This window comes from Drosophila subobscura, chromosome J (genome assembly GCF_008121235.1).
Source record: "Drosophila subobscura isolate 14011-0131.10 chromosome J, UCBerk_Dsub_1.0, whole genome shotgun sequence".
In the NCBI taxonomy this organism is placed as follows: Eukaryota; Metazoa; Arthropoda; class Insecta; order Diptera; family Drosophilidae; genus Drosophila; species Drosophila subobscura.
The window spans coordinates 12121574-12140443 of record NC_048532.1 but is presented as its reverse complement, the minus strand read 5'-3'; the positions used below and the strand labels follow the sequence as shown (position 1 = coordinate 12140443).

At 47.0% G+C, this 18870-nt stretch overlaps 1 protein-coding gene across 6 annotated transcripts in view; it reads left to right on the top strand.

Annotated features, from left to right (window-relative positions):
• LOC117893157 (ecdysone-induced protein 75B, isoforms C/D) overlaps nucleotides 1–18870 on the top strand; it is a 99433-nt gene that overhangs the window by 74710 nt on the left and 5853 nt on the right. For 4 of the 6 annotated variants that reach the window (XM_034799619.1, XM_034799622.1, XM_034799623.1 and 1 more), the window contains 2 exons: nucleotides 6516–6660; nucleotides 17613–17851. In XM_034799619.1, coding sequence (XP_034655510.1) covers nucleotides 6516–6660; nucleotides 17613–17851 — 384 coding nt within the window. Of the gene's footprint in view, nucleotides 1–5231; nucleotides 6393–6515; nucleotides 6661–15669; nucleotides 16129–17612; nucleotides 17852–18870 lie in introns of those variants that run through there. The other 2 variants (XM_034799620.1, XM_034799624.1) reach the window with 2 other exon arrangements.

The window sequence follows — 18870 nt, the reverse complement described above, 5'->3', positions numbered from 1 at the left end:
ATTGGACTCGTTCGAGGACAGAGCTCCACTTTGGACTTCTTCTTCTACTTCTTCTTCCTGTTCTTCCTTTTGCAATGAAAGTGGTGCTTAGAATGGGTTGGGGGAGGTTATTGGATGAATGGGTTTTTGGAGAGCCAAAGGAATGCCAACTGGCGTGGGTCTTGCAAACGAAAACCTTTGACTTTTTGTACTAGAAATGTCAAAGAATCAAAGCTAGGCAGTTCTAGAGTGTGGAAATGCCCACAGAACCGACTCTTATTCATAGAATATCTAACAAAAAATGACATGAAATGATTGGCGGAATCGAAATTCATAAAAGTTTTTCGCAGAACCATTTGAAACGATCTCTGGGAACCACCTACATATTAGTATTCAAAGCTATCTCCAGTGAGTCATCTGCCCATCCATATTCCATACCACTCCACTCTTGCCTTGGGTTTGTCTAATCAGGAACAGCCCCACCTTCTGCCCCCTAGCCATATTGTGCACACATTTTTGACCAATTAAATGCATTGCATTTCCTTCCTGAGGTCACTTCCTCTGCCTGTGCCTGTGCCCCTCTCTTTCTCTTCTCAACAGCAGCAGCAGCGCCAACTGTTCCTAGGCACACAAATAGCTTCTCATTGTTCGCATTTGCTTTGGCACCGCTCCACCCATACCTCCCCTACACACACGTAATGCGACTTTATGCAAAACAAGAACAACAAATACGTTTTGCTGAGCGCCAAGTCAAGAGAGCACAAGCACAAGCACACATGCACATGGACAGGCACTCTCTTGGGCACTCTCTCGCACACTCGCACACTCTCACACGCAGCCAGCACTCTGATTCAGGCTGCTGTTCTGCTTCTTTAAGGTTATTGCAGTGCAATGTCCTCAATTGTTGGGTTGCCTTGGCTGCCTGCCTCTCTCCCTCCCGCTTCTTCGTTTCTCACACTCCTCGTCCCATGCTGTCGCTCCTTGGTTGTTCGTTTTTTTTGTGTGTTGCGGGAGCTCAGATGTCCCTTTGCTGTTGTTGTTTTTTGCTGCTTCGATTGCAGTTGCCCTTCGGAGTGCAAAATATGAAAGGTATTTCCGTTTTCGGCAGTACTCCATCATTCCCAATATCTCCCTCACTCTCTCTCGCTCTTTCGCATTCTGGCTGTTAGGCATAGAAATGCTCTTTAGTAATTATCATTTTTAATGCGAGTACTAATGCCACCCGACCAATTATCTTGATTAGTGGATTACTAATGATTGAACATTTGGCAATTAGGAGTCAGTACACATGTCCGATTGGATCCTTGTTACAACAGCCAAACACTCCAGTGCAAGCCCACCTCCAATTCCAATCACAAAACCCACCCAAAACCCAAAACCAAACCCACTTCCAAACAGAATTCCGCCCAACTCGAGCAGCAAACTCAAACTCAAACTCAACGCAACAACAACTATTGCAAGGCGACCATGAAGCCAGAGAGTTGAACGAACTGAGCAGAGACACAGCAGCAGCAAGCAGTAGAAGCAAGCAGAAAGCAGCAGGCAGCAAGCAGCGACTGCGACTGCACAAGTGACGTCAATGAGCGCGAGGCCAAATGGAAACGACTGGATGTGTGTGTTTTGCCTGTGTTTCTGTGTGTGCGAGTGTGGGGGAGGATTCAGCAGCTCCCTTTTGCCACTGCTGTGCCTACGTGCGGCTGACCTCGTGTTGCTTTTACTACGTTTAAGGAGTGTGCGAAGGGAAAGAGAGGAGAGAGAGAGAGTACGAGCATTATCCTTGCACAGTGGGTGTCAGTGGGACAGGGGAGGGAAGGGTACCGACTAGAGCATTGAACTCTGACCTGAATGGGCAGCCAGGCACATCAGCAGGTCGGCGGAGAGGGGGCTCTACGTACGTAATTTGAGCATAATTTATTTATGCCACATTTAATATTTTTGTCAGCTCTCCCCCCCCTCTCTTGGCCACTCAATTAGTAGGCAGATAGAGGTGTAGCGGGCCAGCTGTCAAATAAACTTCAATTCGACAACCGAAATTTCTTAGAATCGAAAAGATATCGCAGATGTTGGATACGCTTGCAGATCGATTCTCGTATGGTAGCTACTGCTGGCTCCACCCATAATACTACCCGTCTTTGGTAGAGTATAGAAACGCCCGAGGAGGCAAAGCCTAAGACCCAAAGCATGACGAACGATCGTTGAAAGAACTGTAAAACGCCATAAAGTTCCGGATCTGAGTGTGGTCTCCGCTCAGTCGCAGTCCCAGCTCCAGTCCCCCTTACAGGCACGTGCTAATTGCTTACGCATCGGAAGAGCGCAATGAAGAGAGAGAGCGAAAGAGCGTGAGGAAGAGGAACGGCCACAAAAAGCTTAACAAACGATCGACGTTATGACAGCAGATTAGGCACTACTTGAGGAGGGTCTGTGGGTGGCTGACGCATGCGAGAAAGAAGAAAAAAGAGAATAAAAATAAATAATGGAGTAAGAAGTAGCGAAGATCATTTTAAGGAAAATTCCAAGCTGACAAGATGTCAATACGATTGTGTGGAAAAACTGTGGGAAATGTGTTAGAAAATATATTCTATTCAATTACCCTTTTCTATACCTTTGCCTCTTCTTAGTACCTTTTGTAGACCTTTTTGGCCCCCATTTCCCTCAATCGCTGAGACCAGCGACCCACTCGAAGACAACTCCTCCGGCTGCTTTACGAGATCGTATTGATGTCAAGTTCTGACAGTAGCCCCACAGAATGGGACTTCAACGCTCCCGTCGAGTGGTCCAAACAAAGCACACCAGAAACCACGAGATCTTGGTCAAGCAGTTCCAACAAAACAGGCGATCGTGCCAACAGGTAGGCGTTTCGGCCAAAATACAGGAAAGAGGGCAACACAGCGTCAGCGTCAGCGTCAGCGTTTGCGTCCCAGCCCGCGGCATAGATCCATTCATGGGCCAGCCCCCATCGATAGCAATGGCCAAAAGAAAATTATTTAACAGAGAGAATGACGCTGCGGATGACGCTGCGGATCAAGCAGTGTTTTGGTTAGAGAGAGGGACAGAGAGAGAGCAGCACAAGCAGCAGCAGCAGCAAGTGTGCGCTACCATGGTTGTGTGTGTGTTTGTGCGGCTCTGCTGTGGACTGCTCTCACTTTCTTTTCAAACTTGTTATTCGCTTTGGCCACTAACGAACAGAGTTCATTCACATTTGGCAGCCAGGCAGAAGACAGCGAGAGAGAGAGAGCGGCATAGAGGCAGAGAGTCAACGGCGCGAAATGGGCACAGCTGTTCGTTCGTTCCCGAAAGTTCGCTCCAGCTCTCCAGCTTGGCTCGAAGTTTGTTGCACTCCATCCAGCCTGGTTCGAAGCGTGCTCCCGCTCCCGCTCCACAGCCTGGTTCGAAGTTCGCGCTGCAGAAATGAGACCAACTTTCCTGTAAGCCGAGTGCATTGAACTCTGCTCTCCTATTCTCTGAGCAAACTCCAGCAAGCAAGGATTTGCTGCACACTTTTAATTGCCAAAGATCTCCTTGAACGCATTTCGACAGCAATGAATGTCCACCCCCTTCCAGCCACCATCCTCCATCCTCTTGGGGGCAGGCCACCTGAGGTTTCTGTGTCGTTGACCGACCCTCAGCCGCAGCAGAACCAACCAGCGAGAGAGCGAACAGAATTTGCATGCAAAAATGCATTGAGAGCAGAGCGCCAGCAAACGGCTCTCCAACAGCTCCCGAATCACAAACCGAACGAACCGAACCGAACCGAACCCCATAGTTTGCTCTCTCTCGTTCGCTCGCTCGTTTGTTCGGCTCGCGGTTCGGTTCGCGCGCTCGCTTGCTCGCCCGCTCTGGCAGCTCCACATTTGGAGGTAGCTGACCGAAAAGTGGGTCACGACAATGGCGGGGTTCGTTGAACTGAACTGCTGCCAGTCAGCCAGCCAGCCAGCCAGCCAGCCAACCTCTGCCGCAGTCGCTGCCTGCTGCTGACGTCGTTGGCGTTTTGGGGGCTTTTATTTTTCGTGTGTGTTATGTTACGTAGAGCATGTGCCAGAGCAAGAGGGGGCGAGGCTGGTGTACTTTTGGCTTCATAAAACGGAACAACAAATATTATTTAATATTTTTTGATAGCGATTAAATAATCAACATACTAGCTGAAGGGGTTGCGGGTATTAAGGGTTCACAGAATGATAATAATATTTACACACTTTATTAATTAGTTGGGATTGTCGGGAAATATGGGTCAGTCGATCCAACAATGGGGCAGAACCATCTGGAAGTTCTATATAGAAATTAACCCAATTTTGGAGTACTGCTGCCTTATGCCCGCCGTAACCCGACAGCTTCTACATCTAAGATCCTCTTGGAGCTGTCATACTTCTACTAGATGGAGGTCCCCCCACACTGCCTATCAATTAATCTTATTTGTCACTCATTTATCAAACACCCCAACAAAAAAGGGGGGCTGGGGACCCCATATTTGTTATCAAACAAAGCGGATCAGTCAGGTGGCAGTGGCAGGAGGCAGTGGCTACCTTTGAAATCTCTGCTGCTGCTGCTGTGGCGCGTAGGTGTTCCAAGAACTATGTACAACATCAACGGGGGCGCCTCCCCCCCGCCCCTACCCCATAAATGCAGCGCAGCTGACAGAGGCCACATCTATTGTTAGCTGCGTTGCGTCGCTGCTGCTGTTGCTGCCACCGCTCGGAGTGAATGTCCTCTGTTGGCACACAAAAACAACAAGCAAAACAGAGACACACCAAGAGAGAGAGAGCAAGAGAGAGACCACTGCCTCTGAGAGCAGACCCACTCCGAATCGGTTCGCAGGCGGCACACGAAGCTCCAACGAAGCACGTTACGGCGTGTGCTTGGCGCTTGTCTGTGGCTGTGGCTCCAACGCTGCTTTCATTCGCAAATCGCTCGTCGTCGCCATCGGTTGTGTAAAGAGCTAAGGAAAAGCTAAGAAAGAAAAGAAAAGAAAAGAAAAGCGCGCGCCAAGAGCAAAAGAGAATTGAGTTGAAAATTGAGCGCTAAACAAATGTGTGCAACAGCAAACGCAACAGCAATATCAAAATAATCACTTATTTTTGTGCGTGCCAGTGAAGTGCACTCCATAGAGAGTGACCGAGAGCGAGAGAGAGATCTGAGTGAAGTGAATTATACTGAGAGCAAATGCAATGTTCCTTATTAGCAAATTGTAGATCCGCCAGCAACAATCGAGAGTTCAAGTGTCATTCGGAAGCCAAGCCAAAAAAATTAATACATAAATCTAGAGGGTAAAAATGCAGCAGCAGCAGCATGGCACCACCATAGTGCTGCTCTCGGGCATTGTCCCGCTGCAGCATCAGCAATCGCACCCGCAACAACATCCCCAACAACAACAGCAGCAGCAGCAGCAGCATGCTAAGAGCCAACAGCTGAAGCAGCAGCATTCGGCCTTGGTCAAGCTGTTGGAGTCGGCGCCCCTCCACAACAAGCAGCAGCAGCAGCAGCAGCCACCGCAACGTAAAAGACTGAAAAACGAGGCAGCAAACGTGCCACACCACACCACACCTGCAGCAACACCAGCAAAGACAACCACCAGCAACAACAACAACAACCATAGTATTAGTCAGCAGCAGCAGCAGATCGTGTTGCTCCTGCAGCAAACGCAAACGCAACAGCCAGCAGCAGCAGCGTCAGTGTCAGTGGCAGCAGAACGAGCGGTGGCAGCCACACCAAAGCCAGATCTGAGCGCGAAAAATGACAGCGAATCGGGCATTGACGAGGACTGTCCGAACAGTGATGATGAGCCCCTGTTGAACACCAATGGCACGTCTCTGGATGTGCCACTGGCAGCCGGGGAGGAGGGATACGAGCAGTATCAGTGTCCCTGGAAGAAGATCCGTTATGCGCGGGAGCTAAAGCAGCGCGAAATGGAACAGCAACAGCAGCAAGATCAGCAGAAGGAGCAGCCAGCAGCAGTAGGAGGAGGAGCTGGAGTAGGAGCTGTTGTCCCGCCGACCGCCAGCAGCAAGCGTCATCCGCTGCACTGTGATAGCCCCTTTTCCGCGCAGACCCACAAGGAGATCGCCAATCTTCTACGTCAGCAATCGCAACCCCAGCAGCAACAGCAACATCCTCAGCAGCAGCAGCAGCAGCAACGTCGCGACAGCTCCGACAGCAACTGTTCGCTGCTGAGCAACTCCAGCAGCACCCATTCCGCGGGCAATGGCTGCACCTGCAGCAGCGACGAGCAGCTGATGGAGGATTTGGAGGCACAGGATTCGGGCTGCGATGATGAGTTGTGCGAGCAGCACCACCAGCGCCAGGACTTGGACTCGTCGCAGCTGAATCTGCTCTGTCAGAAGTTCGACGAGCACCTGGACACGGCCCTGAGCAATGGCAGCAATCCGGGGAGAGTGGCGGCAGCCACAGAAGATGCCGATGTAGGTTTACAGGCGGTTTAGATTTAGTGGGGATAACCATAACAGATTGGATACTAGGTTTTAGATTTTTGTTTAAATTTCATTGATTTCTAATGAACAATTTTCTTCTATTTCCATTTGCAGGGCTTTTTCCGTCGCTCCATTCAGCAGAAGATCCAGTACCGGCCCTGCACCAAGAATCAGCAGTGCAGCATTCTGCGTATCAATCGCAATCGGTGCCAATACTGTCGCCTGAAAAAGTGCATTGCCGTCGGCATGAGCAGAGATGGTAAGTGCCACACAACTTTACTCTCCATTTTACAAACGATACGATACGGTAGCATAATTACTATACGCACTGTTCCACTCTCCACACTCCTGTAAAATTCGTTAACATAACAATAAAGAGGGAGGGTGAGCAGCAGAAGATGGGAAGAGCAGAGACAGTGGGAGCACAAAATTGAGTCAAGCTCAAAAGCAACAACCAAACGGCAAACAAATTAGACGATGGCCGAATGAAGCAGCGATACGAGGGGCAACGAGACACGAGCCGAGTCGAGGGCCCGAAGCATGGTTGGGGTTCATTGACCAGCCATGAACGAAATTTCAGCTCATGCACATAAGCGTGTGTGTGTGTGTGTATGATTGTATTGCAACATATTGGAGCCCCACACTACTCATGAAATTTTTTTGTTGCTGCTTGATTTCACGGCAAAGTAAAAGTTGTGCTGGGGCACACAAACACTTTGTTTAAACAAATTTCCATCCCACATCCCCCAGTCCCTGCCCCCTCGCCCAACCCACCCGCATGCATGAATGATAGATTGAGAGCAGCCAGCCAGGCCCGCCAGAAGAGTGTTTGCGCCATTTCGAAATTGTGCCGAGAGTTGAATGAACGCACTTAACCCAATTCCATGAGCGAGGCCAGCCAGCTAGCCACCCACCCGCTCGCTCGCTCCCTCTCTCTCTCTGGCTGCCGCTCTTGCAAACGTTTGTCAGTTGAGTTTTGTAATAATTTGTTTAAATTAGGCCTGCCTGCCCGGAAAATATTTACAGGAAATAGCCAGAGCCCAGCGATTATGAAAGCAGCGTTCGCTCGCTCGTTCGTTCGTTCGTTCGCTCTCTCTCCTGCTCTCGCGACGTTCATTGACTTCTGCTGCAGCGCAGCACAGCTCTGCTTTCGAAAACGAAAGTGGTTCATGCGATGCGTGCGCGAAAGAGTCAGAGATACTTTAGCTGGAGCTTGTTGTCGTATTGGTAAATGTGGAGGGAGCGTGAAAGACGTCGGAGGGGAGCGGCTGAGGCTGTGGCTGCTTTGTAGGCAGCAAGCACGCAGACGCGGCCTTTGTGTAACAGTTATATTGTCGCTTTTTGGGACTGTGGGGCTGCCTGTTTTGTAATTGATGGATTAGATTTTGGTATTTTCTATGTGGAGCGCGTATGTGGGGGGAAAGCAACCAAATATACTACTTTTGGTTGGGAACTTCCACACTCAGCATATTTCCACGAACTAAAATAATTTTACCAGCCTCTGAATTCTCAAATATTGGTTTTTTTTCCTTTTTAAATTAATTTCCCAAAATAATTTGACCTCCCATTAATATTAACTTTTAAATGGATTAATTTTTCGACATTTGTTGTCTTGATTTTGTTATGGGCCGCCGGTTTATTAGCTGCTCGATGCCTTGTCACCATTGAAAATCTCTCTCTCTTGCCCATTCGAAAGTCGATTAGTTTTTTTAGCAAATCCTTGAACTAGTTCTAGGCAGCAAACAGCAAAACCCACTGAGCTAGCAAACCCGAGCTAGTGCCAAAAATACCAGAGCACAAAAATGCGACCGCCAAGTGCAAAACTCGAACTCGGTGGCAACAGGCAATGAAAATGAATCGAAAATACTACGAGACGAGGGGTAAAAGCAACAAATTTCGAATTGTTTATAATAAAAATGACCGTGTGCTATTTAAGCGACGCCAACAGAGCAGTCAGCGTCGTCAGAGCAGCGTCGAGCAGCGTTCGCCTCGCATTGCTTGTCCCCCCTTATCTTTCAAGGAAAATTCAAATACAAATTTACCGAAACGAAGCCGTGAACGCTGTTTTTTTTTTACAGTTATAAAACCAGCGCCGAGGACTGACCTAGAAAACAAAAAAAAGCAGCGTCGAATTAATATTTTACTTTATTTAAAAATTAAATGTTTCTCCGCGACTCTGCGGACCGAACTGCTTTCACTTTCTGTGTGCCGAAACGCAACGTAATTGGCTGCCATTTCGAAACACTTTCTTTTTTCGGCTTTCATAATTTCTCGTCCAATAGTAATAGGGGCCATTTTGTTTTGTCGCTCTTTTTATTTTGTTATTTTCTGTTTTTTTTTTTTGCTATTGCAAAGACACGAAAATACAACGCAAGAAATGAAAACGAAACCGAAATTTGGAGCGACACCCCACCCCCGTCTCTTTTGCTATGCCCCCTTCCCCACAGTCAGCCCAGTCGCAGCGGCGAGCAGCGAATAGTTCAATGACCGCCGTGCCGAGCCGCGGCGCTGACGTGCAGCGAAACTGGGTCACCAGCGGCAGCGCTGCCAGGGCAGTGAAGGTGGTGGAGACTGTATCTGTGCATGTGTATCTGTGTGTGTGTGCATTGTTCGTTGTTTACTATCAGCAGAGCAGAAACACACACTCAAGCAGCGTACAAATATATCATCAGTATTTTACTTGTGTGTTTTTTTTCTTCTCATTTTGCATTTGATTTTTGTGGATTTGCTTGGAAATTTATTAGTTCGCTTTTGCCGTGGGCAAAATAATGTTGGACTTTTTTTTTGTTTTACGAAATCTTATTTTATTTTTATTAGTTTTCACATGCTCACACACACATGCAGCACATGGTGATTTTTAATTGAAATGAACTTAAATTAGCGCGAGGTTGGAGGCAAATTGAAAGTAAATACATATGCAACACGAGCAACGGCCCGGCCCCGAGACAAGAGTGATGGTAGAGGCAGGGCGGGAAGGAAAGGGAGGCGCAGCGACTGGGGTTTTGGATACGATTAGAATTTTCGAATATTCTCGTTCGAACAACTGAATGGAAAAGGCAGCACAATATGTAGATAAACAGATAGTTGAAGTTGGTTTTGTTCGAGCAAAACCTTAAGAAGTGTTTGATATTTTCGTTAGGTATTTATTATTGGTAAAATATATTTTAAGAAAAACAGATCGCCCTTTTTGTCCATTTTTACAGTAGCCTATCAGTTTTTCTTGGTGCTAGTCTTTCTTGTAAAAAAAAACTGGCATTGTCTTGTATCTCAGATCTAAATCACAGCTAAACAATTTGTAAGCCCATAGATAGCCACACCTACAATAGCTGCAACTGCAGCGGCAACATGAACGTGGGGGAGGGTGGGGGGCAGCAATTAGTTGCTTGGGTGTTCCACAAGCACATAAAATAATCAAACAATTGTCAATTATCGAAGGCACAGGCATTATTTCTATATAGACACACAAACATACGCTCGTTGTCGTACATATAGGAGTGCTGCTGTTGCTGCTGTTGTTGTCGCAATCATTATTATTTTGAGGCTACACACACACACACATAGACTGAAACAGCAGCAGTGGAGGCAGGCAACATGCATGTAGATTTCGCCTTGCCTCGTCCGAGTCGTCGCGGCTGCGAGAGTGTTTTGAACTTTATTCAGGTCAATTACAAATACATTAAAATGCCAGTGCTACACAACACACACACACACACTGCCGCTCGGGGCAAGCTGTTGACTAAAATAATATTGGAGGCTATACGAAATTTACAATAAAAACGAGAACAAGGAGGAGACCAGCAGCAAGGCGCTGGGAGGGGGTAATGGTCAGGGGATGGGGCAAGGAGTACAACACTTTGCAACAGTTCAAGGAGCCTGCCAGCCCCTCACCCAGCGTGTGAGTGGGTGGCTGGTATGTGATGGGGCGAGGTGAGGTGGGGCGCTGCAGAGAGCTTCAAGTACAATATGCTAATGATGATGTTTTTTCTGCTGGATGATGTTGGACAATGATGATGATGATGAGTGAGTGGGTTGGGTGCTGCTCGAGGCAGCTGACAGTTGGTGAAGGTTTAGTGGGAGGGGATCCACTTAAAGGTTAAGCAAATGCAGAGAAGGCTCTATGCCACCTTGAGGGACACAGTTTATGGTGCCACTGGAACCTTGAGAGGCTCTAGCTTTTCGTGCGTCACTCCCCCCAACTAATCCTTACAGATCGTTCCGCCACTCACAATTATACAATTATCGAATGCTCCCCTTTCCACACACTGCGCCTAAGTGAAATCATTTCACGCGGGTCACACTACAAAAGATAGGAAGAGAGAGCGAGAGAGAAATAGAGTGTGTGAAGCAGAGGGGGAAGACTGCATCAACAAATTACTTGAGCAACGGCAGCTGCTCGACAAGTCTCTGTGGTCTTCTTTCTCTCTCTCCCTCTTTTCTCTCCTGCTGCCGCTTCTTTTTTTTTGTTGGTTACATAAAGTTACGCGTGCGTATGCTTTTGTCTGTTTGTGTGCGCGCCTGTGTTGGGCTGCCTTCACCTGCCATCAATTTTAACGGTGAAATTGCAAAAAGAAATAAAAAGAGCGCCAAGCCAGGCCAAGCCGAGCAAACAGCACAACAAAACGAAGCCAAAAGAGATGCCAAAGCAAAGAAAAGCAACACAAAAGAAAGAAAAGAAAAAAAAGAGTAGCAAACGTAACAAACTTGTTTTACACGACGCTGCTGCGGCTGCTGCTGCTGCTAACGTTGACTGCGACGCTGGCGTCGCCTACTACGCAAGTTGAACCTTCAAAAGGTTCATTTACCTCATGCGATGGCTGCCGAGCGGCAAAAGCCACCGAACGGGCAACGGGCATCGGGCGCCCGACCAAACACGAACCAACGACAGCCAGCAGCAGCATAATGTTGGAGTAGGAGGGGGCTACCACCAGAGCGGGAGAAATAAAAAATGTACTTTCGCTTTTTTCAATGCCTCGGCGCCAAAAACTAGTTTCGAGCCGAGAGCAGAGCGAAGAGCGTAGAGCAGAGCAGGAGCATTGCAGCAATGTGCTGGTGGTGGTGGATGGCTGGCTGGCTGGCTCTCTGCTGACGTCGCGACGTTTTGGGCCACAGTTAAACGACCGAGCAGCGGCAGAGTTCAACGACTTTTGTAAAATTTCTCGAAGGTTTCGCATTGCAACATCAGCGACAGCGACAACGACAGAGGCAACTTGTTCGAAGCAATGCATTTGCATTGCTATCTCTCTCTCTCTCTCTCCCTCTCACTGACTTGCTGTGCTGAATGCTGTTCATTGCACCTCGGCCTCGTTTCGGCTTTTGCTCGGGCTCGCTCGCTGCAATTTTTGCACGATGCCGACGTCAGAGCGCGCCGCCCGAACCGAGTGTCTGAGAGCAAGCGAACGGGGTTCGCTGCATGCATTTGTCGCCGAGTGCAGCGACTTTTATTTGGGTCAGGCACGGTCATTCGCCTCGCTGCGACTGCGACTGTGACTATAGCAGGCAGCACAGTCAGCGCCTTGCATTTGAAAATAATTATCCACGAAATGGAATTATTTGCGTTGCGTATGCGCGCCCTCCCCTGGCACTGCCGCTGCCGCTGCCTTTGCTTTTGCTTTTGGCTTTGCAATATGAAACGCAGCTGGAGCAGATGCGGATCAGTGTGACCCCATTTCGGCGGGTAACATGTTTATTTAGTATATTTTGTTGTTGTTGAACTTGCCAGAGTCGGAGTAGTGTTGCTTGCTGCTTTCTGGAATGCCCATGGGGGTCAAGGGTGCATCGAACACAGATCAATAAATACTAATTGGTAAATTTTGTATTAGTTTTTGAATAATCTTTCCGAATACTTTTCGCACATGAATCTGCTGAACATTTTCCGATTACGCATACGTCACGTTGCACAGCCCAAATGAGGCGATACAAAAAATTCCCTTGAAACGCAGAATGGTTCGATGTGTGTGCGTCATTTTGCCTTTTGTTTGATATTTCATTTTGTCGTTTCGCTGTTGTTATTGTTCCACTTTATTGATGAGCATGAAACGAGCGCAACGGCGACCTTTTCAAGTAGAATTAATAATGTGGCACAGGGGCAAACGGCAGACCAGAGACCGACCCTCTCCCTGAACGATCCGTCGAGCGGCGATGTCATTTTGTTGTTGTTTTTCTGTGTGTGTGCGATGTGACCTCCGCCCCACGAGAGCGACATTTCATTGAGGCATTTTCATGACCCACAAAAATCGTTGCACGAAGGCACAAAAAATAAATATAAATAAACATTGTACGCGTAAATGTGGGAAAATGTTGGCGAGGGGGCAAGGGGAGTACCATATGTAGATTGTTTTTCTTTTGTCTTCAGTTGAGAAATTTCCAGCAACTTCAAAACAAACAAAAAATGCTGGCTGGCTTTATTGTTATTATTGTTATTATTATTACGAGCATTACCCGCTTGTCCCCCTTTCTTCGGTATCGTTTCGTTTCTCTCGCTCTTTCTTTCTTGCTTTCCACACACTTCGATCGCTTACGCAAGCAGCGGCAGCGACAGCGACTGAGGCCAACAACAGTTGTGAGTCTGTCTGTCTCTCGCTTATGTGACTTTACGCAAAGCTCTGCTTCACTCCCCTCCCTATAAAAAGGTGTTTGTGAATCACCTTCCTACCCCAAAACCGAAAGTAGGCCTCCATCTCTCCCTCTCTCTCTCTCTATCTCCGACTCGCCATCGTTTCCTGATTGCAACTGCGGCTTTGCCTCATCGCAGGGTGCATTGAACTCTCGCTGTGACTCTCTCTCTCTCTTCCATCTCTCTCTCTCTCTCTGCAACAAGTTTTGGCTTTTGTTTGCTTAAAGCTTAGTGCCACAATTAGCGACCATTTCTCCGTAATTCAGGAAGTCTCAGCCCAAACAAATGGCCCCCCAATAATAAATAACAACCAGAAATCATATGCCCCAACGCATTGAGAAAGCAACTTGATTCAGAGCTTTGTGGGGCGCAGGGGGAACAGGGAGGGTATCACAGCTCAGAGAAAGTGAAACTTGTTAATTGGCTTTTAATTGCTGGCATTGTGCGGGGTCTTTATGGTGAATGTCAATTATTTATGTGAGATACAAAATAAGTCAAAATGGAATAAGATGGCCTGCAATTTTGAACTGGTTTACCATCAGGAGTTTTTGGCTAGAGACTTACATAACTTTTGTCATGTCTTGGAAAATCAGTAAATGTTTATTTACTGTCATAGTTGATCACAAATTGTCATCCCATCTAGACCTAAAACTTACACCGACAAATTCAGACCACCCCCAAAAATTTTATCAAATCGAAAACATTTTCGGGTTTATTCGAGTTGTGTCTTTTATGTCTGCTTGGGTCTTTAGCCCCAATATTTTCGTGGGGCTCTTATGCAACTCGAGTTTATAGGCCTACCTTCCCAGTAGCTGGTCAAGTTGCCCAATCGTCGTGGCCCGCTGTCTGTGTGTCTGCCGTCTGCTTTTCCACAACACACACACGCACGGAAATTTCTACCCGAAAAAGAGCCAAACAACTTTCACTTTTACTTTCGTCCAAAGCAACAGACAACAGACAGCGCAGACACACGGAAAGACGACCTCAATGGCTCATCGCTGAAATGATTATTAAATTTTGTTGTTTGTGTGTTTGTTTTGCTCGTTGCTCGTTGTGTTGGCCCCATTCCAGCGGCTAAGTTCATTGACCACGGGAACTTCCCCATCCCATTCGTTTCGGATTCGATTCCAAGCCATGACAAACTCGAAAAGTTTGAATAAACAAATGAATTGGAGTGGAGTGGAGCATAAGCACACTCATGAGTCAGTGGGGGGATGACAATCAGTGAGTCATAAGTGAACCAAATCCTTGGCTAAAGATCCATCACAAGTCTCTAGGGCAGAAGCAGAAGCACAACGTGACTAGTGGCAGGTTAGCGAAGGAGAGAAGTAGGTGGATTGTGGGAGGAGTCGCGTCACAACCCTCGACTGCGGCCAGACGGGGCCAGCGGCGTCATAAATTATACACTCAAGCGTAAAATCATTAAGATTCATTTAAATACATGCAATATGTGCCTCTCCTTACTGGCCTCAGCCTCCAGACCCGTAGTAGACCAGCCCAGTTTTTACACCAGCCAACATGACGTATCGGCTGAAGGGGGATGCATGCACAGTCAACTAAAATCACGCACCGTTAAAATCCTACAAACAAAATATTAATCAAACAAAAACCAAGTATGAGAAAAGCTCTACCCCAAAGCTTTACGCGCTCTTAAATGTAAAACTCAACACACTGGCGCGCTCTTTGGGTGTGTTGAAAAGCTTAACGCTGAAGCTTAAGAGAGCTTTCTAGCCATCTGCCAAAGAGTACGAATTTAATGCTTTCTGCTGTCTCTTAAGCGCGCTCTCGCCGTCAGCATTTCAGTTTGTTTTCTTTTGGTGGCGCGAACATTGAACTTTTGTGGAAGGCAGGGCAGATGTTGTTGCAAGCAGAAAGGGATGGAACATACAGAAAAGAGGCAGCAAGCTTATCAGGAAAAGCTTATCATAGCTTGAACTTGAACACAAGAGACAAGAAAAGGTTAAAATCGAGGAGAAATTTAATAAATTAAAATAGTATAAATTAAATGCCACTAAATTAAATTAAATATAAATAAATAATAAATTAAAACTGCAATAAACGATAATTAAACCTTATCGCAGTTCGCTCAGTGGAACTGAGGCAAGAGAAACTGAAATTCCAAGCTTTACACTCCCGCTCTTAAGAGCGGCGCTCTCTTGCTCTCTGCCTGTGGCTGGCTCTCTGTTTTGTGCTTCTGCTTCGCCGCTCAGAGTTGCTTTTGCTGCCGCCTGCCTGTGCATTGCTTTGGTATATTCGGTGACGTGCTGCGGCGTTTACAGTTATTCGCGTTCGAGATTTTGTCGAGTTTTGTCATGTCAGCGGAGGAGCACTCACATTCAGCTACAGATTCAGATATTTGAGCATTGAGCCCGCCCGAGCCGCCACAAGAAGAACGCGAGTGTTGACCAAACCAAAAAGAAATAAATACTAAATAAATTAATAACTAAAGTAAATGACGAAAAGTCGACCAAGTCTCAACACCCGCACACACCAAAAGCCACCCACACTACCCACACTACCCACACCCGTTTGTCTGGATTACGCGCTAAATGAAACAACAAATCCAAATAAATATTAAATTAAATATCTAGTAAAAATATTTAATACAAATTCCAAAAATTAAAATTAATTGTGAAAATTGATAAAGTTCTTACAAGCAAAAAGCAAAGAAAGTTCCTGCAAAAAAAACAAAAACGAAACTAAAGCATAGAAAATATACAACAAAATATTGGAAATTAGTGGCAAATATCTAAGAAAACATCAAAAAAATTCAAAATAAACATTCAAAATACATAGAGTGTATCTGTATCCCTCACTGCGAGGCAAGAAAGTTAAACCAAATCAAAACCAAGTTGCAGTTTTTCCCCTCCCGAGTGTGTGCCAAAAAAAACAAAGGAAATTAAACCAAGCCAAGAATTATTCATGAATAGTCGAATGAGTGGTGCCCAGCAGAATCTCATAGGGAGAAAAGTGTAAACCAAAAATATTTGGGGAATACAACACACAAAAAATACCCAATAAATATTCCGAAACAAAAATAAACGCTTAAAATGGGCGAAGAACTGCCAATACTGAAGGGGATACTCAAAGGCAATGTCAACTATCACAATGCGCGTAAGTTTCCATACAAAGATCTCAGAGATCAACTCGGAACTCCATGGAGTTAGAAAGTGAAAGAAATTTCCCCCTAATGCTCCAACTGACACAGTTTACCTCCCCTCCACTCGCCCCACACAAAACACCTCAACGCTTTCGGTTTCCAAAAAATAAAAATAAAAACTCGAAAAAAAATGAACTCCCATAGATGCTCTCGGCTTTGACTTTGATTCGCTTCTTTTTGTGTTGTTTTCTCGTGCTGTTTACCTTTTTTTCGAGCGCCATTGAGTGTTGACCTCGTTTTTAAACAGACAATAATTTGTGCGGCTCGTCGGCTGCGGCGGTGGCTGCTGCGGCTTGCTTGCCGCGGAAGAGCTTTAAACTTGAAACGCAGCTTCGGTGAAGTGAAGTGAAGGCTGGCAACACTACGCTGCTGCGCCGCTTGCTATTTTCTAAAAGAGTGGCAGCAGCAGCAGCAGCGGCAGCAGTGACAGCGCCGCATGTTTGACCAACTTTCTTGGAAAGTTGGGACTCGCAGCAGCGTTGACGGCGGCGCAGCGCAGCGCGCTCTAATTTCTACGCGCAGCCGCAGCGACGACGACTGCCAGCAGCATTTCATTTTCCATTTCATTTGACCTGGATTTCGCCCTGCCAGTCAAGTGGGTCAATTTCTCGCAGTGTAGCCTGCGCTGGGAAAAGTGTAGTGAAAAATCAGCAAAAGAGCGAACCAGCCTCGCGTCTCGTCTCGTTTCTGTTTCACTTTTTCTGTGGTGCGCCAGTTTTTTGTATTTTTTTCTTTTATTCGTAGCCGAGTGAAATTTTGTACAAATTTCTTTTGACATTGAAAAAAGGAAACCCCAACTAAGCGCACTCCAAAGCTGAACTGAGAGGAACAACTTTAGGCTCTAGCAAATGGCTAAGCTGGCAATGCTCCACTCCCTCAACTCCATTTTTTGGATGCTGGCAATGCTTCTCTTTGGCTTTTGTTGCCCTCTTTTCCGCTTTGTTTTTTTCTGTTTGTTGGTGCGAAAAACGTGACCGCAAACGTGTCGCAAATGTGTCCCATCTCTGTCGCTCTTGCATGTCTCCCTCTCTCTTTTGGCTTTTTGGTGAAATGTGAAAGTTCACCCACATACAAATGCTGCTTTTTTTTTGTGTTTAAAAATCTAAAAAAAGAGAAAGTGTAACAAGCCAAAAAACCAAAGAGAAGAGTGGAGCAGCAGCAGCTGAGGCAATGACCCACTTTCAAGGGCACTAAATTACAGGAGAGACTGAGTACCGGTACAGGGACGGCAGGCACTTCCTGCGTGACAAGCAGGACGACAGCAGCAGCAACAGCTGTCCCTTTGCACCTGCCAGCCACAGCAATGAAGCGTGTAATTGATGGAAGGCAATTGCCAGGCAGGGGGGGCCTTCCACGTTTACCTTTGCGTTTAAAATTTAAGTTTTAACCAACGATTAACTGAAAATAACCTCATCATCTTTTCTCTCTCTCTTTGCAGCTGTGCGCTTTGGTCGCGTGCCGAAGCGAGAGAAGGCGCGCATCCTTGCCGCCATGCAGCAGAGCACACAGAACCGGGGCCAGCAGCGTGCCCTGGCCACAGAGCTGGACGATCAGCCCCGTCTGTTGGCCGCCGTCCTGCGCGCCCATCTCGAGACGTGCGAATTTACCAAGGAGAAGGTTTCGGCCATGCGGCAACGGGCCCGCGATTGCCCCTCCTACTCGATGCCAACATTGCTGGTAAGTCTAAAAATCAAAGATCATAGATCTGGCATATATCGTAGCTCGGAAAAGGTTGCAGCGTAGGCAGTAGCTCTCAGACAGTCACATTTCCGGGGCCGCAGCGACATGTATTGACATCCACAAAGAGATAGATAGAGAGAGAGGGAGATCTCAGAGATCTCAGACTCGCGGCATTTGGTTGGGTTAGTCATGCGCCAAGGTGAACCTGTTTGCATGATTCTAAACCAGGAAATCGGTGGCATGGCATGGCATGGCTCGCACGTATCGCTCCGCTTGCGCGCGCGGTTCTTGCAAGACCTCCAAATGGCCATTCGGACAGACATTGGAAGTGCGGCAGCGGCAGCGACAGCGCCAGCGGTTTGGGGTCAAGTTCTATGTGAAGAAAAACCTGTCAATGTCAAAATTATGACGTTCCAAAAGTCTGACGGACAGCCGACAGCCGACAGTTTGAATGATAAATGGTGTGTTGGCTGTAAATTTCAACTTTTGTTTGCATTTGGATTTTATTTTATCTAGAGCCGAGGAGTGACGTCACTGTTTACGTGCGACGCGGGGTCACAGCAAGTAGATCGAGGCAATGGGGCGGGCGGTAACCAGATATGGCTTTAGATCTGCTAGATTACTAGATTGGAACAGCGATGGAGGGAGGTCACTGGGTGTACAGGGAAGTGGAAGTCGCATGAGCCACATGAGGGTTGAGCCACCGCTGGGCTGGACATTTGTACAGGGTATTCTTTTGGCAAAAATTCCCCCCGTTGAAAGCGATCGCGATCGTCGAAATGGCAACAAAAAAAGCGATAAAGAAAAACGTGTCGCAACAACAACAAAATGTCAAAGCAAAGCAACAAAAAAACACACAAATTATACAAATACAGTTCTAAAGCTCAAGGTCAAGCGCAGCGTCATTATTAATGAAAGCACACACACACGCGAACGGGAAACAAAGCGTTAGATAGAGAGTGCGAGACAGAGACGGCGTGCTAGAAGAACAGACCGACAGTCGGTGAGGGGTGGAG